The 11,112-nt window shown below is 34.1% G+C and overlaps 1 protein-coding gene across 1 annotated transcript; it reads left to right on the forward strand.

The window, feature by feature from the left end:
* The first annotated feature begins 3,555 nt into the window (after positions 1–3,555).
* Positions 3,556–9,940, forward strand: LOC108781776 (insulin-like growth factor II). The gene is made up of 3 exons (XM_018549853.1): positions 3,556–3,899; positions 5,895–6,150; positions 9,298–9,940. The coding sequence occupies exons 1-3, from the start codon at positions 3,556–3,558 to the stop codon at positions 9,382–9,384; spliced, it is 687 nt and encodes a 228-aa protein (XP_018405355.1). The 3' UTR covers positions 9,385–9,940.
* Positions 9,941–11,112: the final 1,172 nt, after the last annotated feature.

Raw genomic sequence — 11,112 nt, forward strand, 5'->3', positions numbered from 1 at the left:
TCGATATTTGTCTGCGATCTAATATACAAGTCATATTCTATACATATTTAGCAAATAATAAATTGTGTTGTTGGAAATGTATAGGGTGTTTTACATGGACATAATTTCAGAGAAATTAATTTCAAACCCTAAAAGAACAATAAATTTATGTAAATATTTGTTCTATTTCACCTTGTTTCCGGGTTACAATAATGGAACTATGTATTGTAGCGTCTTTACATATTTCTGTCTTCAAAGAACTTATTAAAACACGAAGATGCTTATGAAGACGCATGAAAACGTTCTGCTAACTCAGTTTGTAACGAAAATTAATAAAATATAATAAACGTTTACAACTTGGAAATAAGGTTAGATAGAACAAATGTTTACATAAATTTATTTTTGTGTCCTAAGTTTATTTTCTGAAATTATGCCATTATGTTGTAAGATAAAAATAACTTATTATAGTAATTCTATAGATATGATGTACACTGCTTTCAGGGATATGGGACAGTTAGTTGATTTACATTTATACCGCATTGTAATTTTCACTGAAGATGACTCGAATTGAGTCGAAACGTTCGAATCATGTAAGATATTATGAATATACATATTATAATTTGTACGCAAAATTTTTACCTTGCAGATTTGACTCTCACGTTCGTTTATTACTATACTTAGTTTGATTAATTAATTTTTAAATCTTGGGAGTCCGAGAATTTGTTTTATTATTCAAGTTATATGTTTTTACTTCTTACAAAATATTTAAATTCTTCTTTCAAATCTGCCATTTTTTTGTTGTTACAAGTATTGTCGATTTGCCAGTAACTGGACAAAGATTCACAGTTATTGAGATATTATATAAGATAATATAAGGGATAGTAATAGAAATGTAAATGAAATTTTTAGAAAACAAAAATTGAGCTTGCAAAATATAATAGAAACATATATGCTTTTCTAATATTTTATAGTCTCAATTTTGGTATCCTAGAAGCTTCGTTTATGTTTGCGTTACTATCCTTTTACGTTGAATTTATGCTCCGATTTTTATCTTCGCTAAGGATTATATGCTGTATCGATCTTTTTAGGCAAATTTCGCAAAAGTAGCGTTATCAAGTAGACTTGCTAAAACTAAGGTGCTGTTTATTGGCTCTATGAATAGACGAGATATCTCAATCCAGCAGGGGATATATCCATATTCGTCAAAAGATATCGAAATTACTAAAATCGGTATAGAAAGAAAATGAGGATAGCAGGTCGTGGGGAGCGACCTCACTATCTGCAAAAAAAATGCGACCGATATATCGGGCTGAGACAAAACAGCCGCGGCGATCAATTGAAGCCGCCGATAATGGACCACACTTTGTCTTCGATCGGAATCACAGATCACTTGGCGTGATCTTTTCATGTTGTTGCGAATCCCCGATACCGTGGCCGATCATCGCCGGCACCCCGTCGGTCTTCGATAAGTTCGAGATAACTGAACGGTTGTCTTCATTGATACCAAATCATAACCGACAGCTATTCCACTTTCGTTCAAAACGGTGCCTTGTGCTAGGCGCGTGATCGATAGTGAGGCGAAAGACATTTAACAGTATACTCCTGCAATTGTTCGTGAAACGCGATCTATTTACGTGTCACTCGATCCTGAAACGCAATTCGCCACTAGAGATTTTATTTACTCTTCTACTGCGCCGAGCAGAAAGCGCAATCGTTGCACATTTTCATTGCATGAGAATTGATTATGCATTAATAATAACTTGCGGCTATATATAGACGCGTGAAAAATATTTTTTTGTTTTTGTAAATTTTACCATACACAGCTGTGCATAATATTATCTATTAACTATTTTAATATTAACTATTTTAACTGTTTTTTACGTAATGTCCATCATGTCTTATCTTTAAGTAATTTTTATATTTACATTCTATTTTTTTTATATTTTCTTATATTTATATTATATTATTTTCCAAATTTAAAATTAAACATGTACATTGTATTATTTGTAAATGAAATTTTACTTTTGACTCTTACATCGCCCTTTCTATATTTGTATTATAATTATTGTATTAATTATTTTAACTTTCTACCGGTAATGTATTGTTTTTCAAATATGCAAGAATTTTTTTAGATCTTTATACACAGTCCAAATAATGTAAAAATCTGCACCGAAATTTAAACTGCACAAACCTATAGATTGCTGACGGAAAATGCAAAATTATATATTGCCGACCGAGAGTTAAAGGGGGCAAATTAAGAGGATGATGGTATATTCCTCTCCAATGAATCCAAAATAACCAGTCTAATACGCAGTATTTTTCCTACTCATGCCAGTTTCTTGAATTTGCCTACATCGAGCACAATCACGGAGCATTCGTTGGACTCGCGAGATACAATAGTATAACGCGGTATCGTATAACTGTCTAGTGTTCAGTCGCGGCGCGAAGAGAGATCGCGGGACTTCGCAGACTTCGCTATATACGGGGGGGACAACGCTCTTCGCATCTCCGATAAAAAGATTGCTTTGTTCAGAAAAGGAGACGGAGGGATGAAGTGCGACTGTGTGAGTGATAAATGAATAGCTGGCGGAAAGTAGAGAATGGGTCTGCCTTCGCGAGATGAGCTGCAGACGGCGGCGCGGCGGATTTTGGGCCCGGCCGGCCGGCCGGCACAAAAGGGGCGAAAGTTCGTCCAACAAAAGAATACATTATATGTATACGTTATACTTGAGAAATGTATCTACTTCTCATGTGGCGCGTCAAGTGCGCGCCATTTTTCGAATTGAGAGCGAATCTCGTCGTCGGCTTTCATCCCGCCTATCCGCGGCTTTCGGGGGGTGAGAAATGAGTCCCCCCTTTGCGAATAGCGTGAAAAAGCGAATTTGTGTGTACCATCCGCTTGGTGCGTCCAACCGATCTCTCTCCGTTCTTCTTTGCGTCGATGTCGCCGACCACCGGCGGAAACTCGTCTACCAGAAACTCTACCACCGCGCGGAGCGCTTCTATTCCTCCTTCTCCTTCTCCTCTTCTTCTTCTTCTTCTCCTACCTCTACACCAGTGCTACTCCCTCCTTATCATACCTCGCTCCCCCTGATCCCTGAAATCTGGAACAAGAACCGCGTGGTGAGGCGGCCCGGTGCCAGTTATATCAACGAACTTGGTACCAGCGGAGCTCTTTTCAAGGCTTCGAGCCTCGTAGCATCATTTCACGATTTTTTGTGACCACAAAAGAATTGTAGAAGCGCGAGGAGGAGAAATAAAAATTTCGCTGGTGGAAACGACTCCTTAAGATTATCACAGAACTTTAGACCGCAGCGTTAAGGCCGAATACAGAAAAAGGGTTTTTTCTCCGCAGTCGTGGAACTGTCGTGAAACTGAAATAATAAGCTGCAATAAAATAAAAGCTATTTAAACAATAAATACATATAACAATTCAGTCGGCGAACGCGATTACAAAGGTAGTGGTACCGAGGTGCATTTCGAGGTATAAAGATTCCCGCAAGTACCAGAGACGCCGGCTACATTCTCTAAGTATACAATTTTTGACATCGATATCAATTTTTGAACATCAACACGATGATACGTAGTGGCAATCGTGCAATGAACGACGCAGTGCTTCTCGCAGCGTTGGTTTTCCTGAGTGTCCTGTACGCCGCTGATGCTGACAATGTCATTTTCAACAAGTCGCATCAGCGGATGCAGAAAATGTGCTCAAGAAAACTGAGCGATGCTCTGCATATCATATGCAAGGATCGCGGCTACAACGAACCGTTCTACAGCAACGAGGATGAGTCGAGAATCGATCCCGGTCCGGGACTTGTCGAGGAGTGCTGTTATCATCAATGCACCTACGCACAAATGGAACAATACTGCAAACCTCTTCCCGCGGAGAAACGGACCGACTCGAAGGGCGACGCTATGTGAGTGGTTAGTTAGTGCATTCTTTTATCTTTTACGTTCTTGTTAGCTCTTCTTTTTTTTTTTTTTGGTACCCTTTCGAGTATACGTTGCTAAATTTATAATTGCTAAATTATATTCTTAATTTTGTATATTTTGCATGTTATTTAATCTTTTTATACTGCCTTTTGTTTGTCCTGTTTTGTTTTGCACTCCAAGCCAAAAGTTTGAAATAATACTTTTGGGATTGTTTACTCAACTATTCAACGTGTTCTTTTAACAACATAATTTTTCAGATTTAATAACAGTTATTATAGATGTAAAGAAATATTAAAAACACATTAAATATATATGTGAATTAGTAATCCCAAAAATGTCAATTTTAAATAGGTTTTCGAAACTCTTTTGGCTTGGTCTGTACATGTTTTCCTTTTTCTTTTTATTTTTGTATATTATCGAATAATTACGTTAGAATCTGTAAGTATTTAATTCGAATACACGCTTATTCATAGCTTTCATTTAAATATACCGGATGTCTTTTAAACGCGTTTATTTTAATAATTAAATAAATTACTAAAAAGAATCTTAAAAATAAAAAAAGAATGTACAGGACTCTTAGTATTTAAAAACAAAGATAGACCAAGGCATATAAGAGTCAAATATATAATTTCATAGCACAAGGTCATAACATGATATTATTTTTAATTATAGAAATAAATAAAATCGTGCGCATGAATAAATAAATTGAAATATACATAAAATAATAAAATAAATATAAAATATAAAATACATGACGTTTCGACTCTAAGTTTGAGTCATCTTCAGATGTCACATTACTATATATATAAAGCGATATTTCTACTGAGGAAAAAATGTTAACGCAGTAAGATCTAGTTTGTTAGAATCTTATTCGAAATTCTTAAACAGATATTCTGTATATGTGTGTGTGTGTGTCTCTGTATATATACAAATCTTTAAAAAAGTCACGACACGTAGCTACATAACTGGACTTATTTTGCGCGAACGCAGGAACACAAATATCAAAATGTCTCTTTTGACATTTCAGTATTACTAAAGCATTCTAATACTTACTGATTGAATCTTAATAGAAAATGTATATTGTACGATATAGATACACTGATATAAAGTAATTTATTGTATTTCCATTTATGATCACGAGACGAATAAATTGTACGTATAAATAGCCGATTGTATTACAACGCATAACGAATTATTATGTAATTATTTATATTGACGCTGAATCATTTATTTCGCGTTGTCAGCTGATTAGTAGATGATCTGTACGGAACATTTATAAAGGGAGGGAGATCAATATGCACGAGAGAGAGAGAGAGAGAGAGAGAGAGAGAGCGTGTACTCTTCAGAGTGCGTGGACCAGAATCCGAGAGAGAGAGAGAGAGAGACTGCGTTATCATTGCTTCCGTGATAATCTCTGCCAAAAGTTCATGGTTGTATATGAATTAATCTCAGGAGGGTTAGTCCGAAGTACTAGGACGATTCGCTTTTGTGTGCGTAACATTCTTTCCTTCCCCCTTCCCTTTCGCTGTTTTGCGGTCAGTCCGTTCAGTTTATCGAATTGTGCGATTTGTGTTTTTTTTTTTTTCTGTTGTTCACCTAAAATCGTAATCGAGCCTTCTTGCACAAGTGTTTATAGATTTTTTCGTCATATGAACCTGTTTTCTTGCCTCCCATATCAGAGAGACGACATGTTTATCATATTTTTAACGTCGACGAAAAGCGTGTTTGTCTTGCTAAATTCTCGGTGTTCATTAAACTCGGATGTAGAGGGTCATCGATCTGTGAGCGTAATAATTTCGCGAAAGTTTAAAAGAAATGTGCAATTGATATAATTATGAGTTACATATATAGGAGACTGGAAGATAAATCCGAACGTAGATATCAATTATTAATATAATATTGAATTTTCGTCGAGAGAGAGTAACTTTTCCCATCTTACACGATTTGCTTACTTATACGTTTTCTCTTTACATTTTCAGGGATTTGTCGCATATAGCGAATCTACCTCATTCTACGACAAAAGATTTTCTGGAACAGCATCCACAAACGGAGATGGACTACGCCGGCGATGCGATAAAACGTAAGGTCGATGATTTGAAAAGGGGACGGCACAGGGGGAAAAGTGGTCGCAATAATGATGGTGAATGTAAGGGGAAGGCTGATGCGAAAAAGCGACACCGCGGCAGGCACTGTAGATGCCGGCGTCGGCGTCTGGAATGTCGCCGTGCTGGCAAGGTGCTTTCATGAAATGTCACATTTCGTCATTGCTTGCCCAAATTAACACCTAAAGATGTATCTACATCAATCGTAATGTCTATCGTGAGCACCTTTCAATGATCGTAATGCCCATCGTAATATTTTAGTTATCGTAAACTCATAGTACGAGATTTGACTCAATTCAACTTTTAAGCCTGCGGCACGACGCTTGTTTTCTCGCTGGACTATTAACTGAATTAGATTTTTGCCACCGTATACGGCCAATACGGTGGCGAGAATCTAATCCAGCTAGCAATCCGGCAGGAAAATATAAGCATCGTGTGTCGCTGACTTTACAGGCTTTTTGCAATAAACCATTACTTAAGCTTTAAGTCCATTCGTAAGAAATTAACCAATAATAATCGAATGTGAGAAAAATAATCTATTACATAATTGTTTAATTTCTTACGACTTAAGGGTTGCTTTTTATTTAGGAGACACAGGGTGTGGTCCACAGGGCGCTACAAATGCTTCGAACCTTTTGACTGACCAATAAAAAAAAAATGCTTTGAAGCGTTTGTAACATCAAATAAACCGTAGCCGACACAAACGCCGTTCTATCTTTGTTATTCATCAAATGTCAAGAAATGTGGAACGCGCGACGTTTGTGTCGACTTCTTAAAAAGAAAGTAGCTAAAGTTTAAGTAATGGCTCATTGTAGAAAGCCTATAACGATTGAGTCTGGCATTACGACAGATAATAAAACTGCAGTCTTTTCGAAGTTCGAAAAAAATGAATGTTTATAAATTATTTGGCATTATATTATATTATGTGCAATACATTGTGCTATTTCCTCTTGTGATTTTATGATATATCACAATTATATTGTTAACAAGGGAACGTTGCCAAGTGTAAATTTCATAATAATGGTAAACTTTACTTTGTTACTTGTGGATAACACACACACACACACACACACACATCAGAGAGTGAATTTTACTATTTTACAAGTCCTCTCCAATATAAGCAAAAAAAGAAATTAAATATGTTCTGTCAATTCTTAATTGCTTTCTAGCAAAAATATAGTCATTTTAGTTGCATTACCACCTACGTACGCTCGGGATTTTAAAATTTCTCTCTTACTTCGAACCTTTTAAAACTTTAGTAACATAACAAAAAAAAATACGTATATTTTTTATGAAAAATAAGAGAAAAGAAGAAAATTATATTAATTTTAAACGTATATTTTTGTTTTACCAGTATAATTTTTGCTTTGTTAGATTAGATTTTATTTAATACTTACATTTTAACTTTTAATTTATTATATTTCCTTAAATAACCCCCACTAATCATATAGTGCTATTTCTGATAACAAAAAACTGAGTTAAAAAGTCCTCTACCATTTTGCAATTTTTGCGATAGTTAACGGAATATTAATTTCTAAAGGTTACCGAATAAACGGATAAAATCGATGCATATGACAATTTTAAAATGTCATACAGTGTTATTTATGAAATATTTTGAAGATGTTTCTAAAAGAATTCTTAAAAGATATCTTAAAGTTGTCTTATGCGTCAATTTCAGATATTTTGTTCATCGGGTAATAAAAAGAATATTGCGAAAATTGCAAAATAATAGAGGATTTTCGACAGTTTTTTTATCAGGAATAGCTCTATATATAATTAGTGAGCATTATTTAAGAAACACCCTGTATATATATAATTCAAGTAACAAATTTGCAAAGTTTGGAATTATTGTAAAACATTTTATCACACTTGGGAACGTTTCATTGTAAGTTGGAAACTACAACTAATAGGAACGTTAATAGTCCCAGTGAGAAATGACAATGGAATCGACGTCGAACCGACATCAATTCAATGTCGATTTTACTGTTATTTCTCATTGGGGTGTAACTTACTAGGTAGTTTTGTATTATTAATGTTGAAGTACACAATAATTAATTTATTCCTCTTCATGGTATAAAATTTTATTATAAAACATTAGCTATGGATAAATGATTAGTTGTACGACACAGGTCGTAATGTGATTTTATGACAGACAATGCTTACGATAGCTTCTTTTCTTACGATTAAAGTTTTTACGATAGATGTAGATAGAACTTTGCTCTTATTTATGAACTCTGTCGCATTTGTGAACTCTTTCTTTTCAACTATAACCTAACTGTTTCTTTGCTAATCATACGCTATTAACATCCGCAATACAATTTTATTTCTCTTATCTAACAATATGTAATTATTCAACATGTCATACTTGAATTTACTGCATTGAATAATTATTATTAATATTATTAATATTATAGTAGTAATAAAAATGGATATCTTAACCATAATATTTTACCATGCAATTAAATCATAAATATTACAAGTTTTTTTCTTAGTGTATGTACAAATCAAAATTTTTGGGATGTTCACTTATAAAAATTAGTTTCATATAACATTTGTTTTCTTAAATCGAAGGACGGTTGAAAGGAAATATTTAAAGGAAAAAATTTTACTTCTCAAATCAAATCATCTTTATCTTAATACCGAATTCCTGTTATTTAAAATTTGTACGTGTATCTGAAGAGTAATCACGCTTGATATGATTGTTGTTTACGCCGTTTACGGCGTCGCGCACTGCTTTTACTACTGCTTTTATATCACACTTTAGTTACTTTAAAATTAACTTATATTTTGCACAAAAAACATACCACATGAACTGTGCCTTTCGTATCTAAATAGTATATCAAATGTGTGAGTGTGTGAGAGAGAGAGAGAGAGAGGGAGTGTAAAGATGGTCAATTTCCTTTTTTTTTCTAACATATTGTGATTTTTTCTCTCATTTTTATCGATCAGTTTTACATATATATATATATACATACATATATATATGTAGATGGTGTAGTCCATGCTCTATGTTTTTGATTCTATAAAAGTCTGTGTGTTTGCATCTAAAACTAATTATAGATAGGTGTTATTGTATTTTCTTTCGTTTCTTTTTTTCATTTTGCATGATGTTTGATTTGTCGCCATGGTGAAGTTACAGAACAGCTTCGCACAGCCATTAATTACTTTGCATGTGCTTTGTCTTGTATAAATATAATTCCATAAACAATAATTTTAAGATAATTCTCAAACTTTAAGGAGTTTTAAACGATCGTAACGCAAGCGCTATCTATTGTTACAGGTTTTACGCAGCAACGTTAAATCTCTAGGCAACAAATTTCTAACATCATTAATGACTGACGAACCTACGTTGTTCGAAACGATTTAGAGCGAAGTTGATTCTCCAATGCCAATCTTCGATTTGCCACTTTCTCTTGATCACACATTTAAACAATTAATGGAGTTTGCACACGGATGATGGCTAATAGAGAAGAGATCTGAGAAGAGATAAATCGAATTGAAAGAATTTGTGTAAAAGAGATATTATTTATAAGGAATCCAGTCTCATCACGCACATTAGTGTTAATAGATGCCGAAATGCGACGACGCGACGTGCGGCGAATAGTGTCATCCATCAGTTTTGACATGGAAGAATTCGTGATTGTGGAAGCGTGGAGGATCAATTGCTCGATGGCGACATTGACGGGACAGATGTGCTGTTTTAGATTATTCCATTGCTTTTCTATCAAGAACAATGTCGTTAAAAAAGTGTGTTTCGATGACAACTCGTGGGGGAATCGCTGACTTGAATATCGAAAATGCAATTGTAGTGAACTTGAATACAATTTGAATGCAATCGGGTAGCGCAATAATGTCGCAAAGAAAAAAAGAAAGACTTAAGTGATTTGAATACAAGTGTTTGCAGGCGCGAGAAGCAGCCCGTACCGGACATTTGTGTGGTGATCTTAGTTTTATTGACAATTGATCTCATTAGTATTAAAAGCTTTGTTTTAAATTTAAAATTTAGCTTAGAGTCATTTATCATTGAAATATGACGAACGCGTACTTTACTCTAGTCTGTCGGGAAACGGACGAGATTCAAATGCGGAATTTTAGGTTTTAATTAATAAAAGATGTAGATTCTGAAAGTTTGGAGGAGAGGTAATATGTAGACACACGGAAGTTTTATCACGCGACACATATTAAATAGCGTACTTTCTTTTTATTTGTCATTTAAAATTTTCAGTGACATCTACATTTATAATAGCAACCAATAAACATTTATACATATTGGCTGGTATTTCATTTATACTTCATCCTCGTACAAAAGTAAGAAACTGATTGAGAATTAAAATGATGCAAAGTAAGATAATAAACAAATTTTTTTATTGTACAGTTTGGATCAAATTTGGCTAACTAAGTATAAAACTCTTTTAATTTATTGCATTTCTTTTTTTTTTGGAAAAGTAAGAACGTAAAGCGGTAATAAAATCCAAAGAAAAAGTAACAAAATAATAAAAATTTATATTTCTTATCAAAGCTGTATTTCTAATTTTTATATGTGCTCTTTTACTTGTTTTAAGGGATTTTAATTTAGAGTAATTGCAAATAAATCACACATCTCATAAAGAAGAACGATATACTTAACGTTGCAAATGCTTCATTGATCAGTCAGAAGAAAGAATTTTATGAATTGATCAATTAAAAGAATGCTTTGGACTTGCAGCGTTAAGTGGATCATATCTTAGGGTGTATGATGGCATTCTTTACTTTACATTGTTATTTAGTTATTTATGTCATTCAAAATTTTATATTAAATGATAATTTTTTTGTAAATGTTAAAAAATGTTGATAGTGCTGACTGCTGACCATTAATTATCACTATATACAACATCAATGAACAATTAGGCGTCGATTACGGATAATCATTGTGACAATCAAGACATTCCAAGGCAAGGTACGTGTGTCATTTCTTTGAGACACTTGTCGGCATTTTGACAGCACTTCGAGGCTATTTCTAAAAAAATCTTCCAAGCTTCGTCTTTCGAAGCTCTCGGTAGCCTTTCGTAGATATCATTGTACAATTCATCCAGTTCTTCAGCATTCAGATTGAGAT

The sequence above is a fragment of the Cyphomyrmex costatus genome, unplaced genomic scaffold (genome assembly GCF_001594065.2).
Source record: "Cyphomyrmex costatus isolate MS0001 unplaced genomic scaffold, Ccosl1.0 scaffold907, whole genome shotgun sequence".
NCBI lineage: Eukaryota > Metazoa > Arthropoda > Insecta > Hymenoptera > Formicidae > Cyphomyrmex > Cyphomyrmex costatus.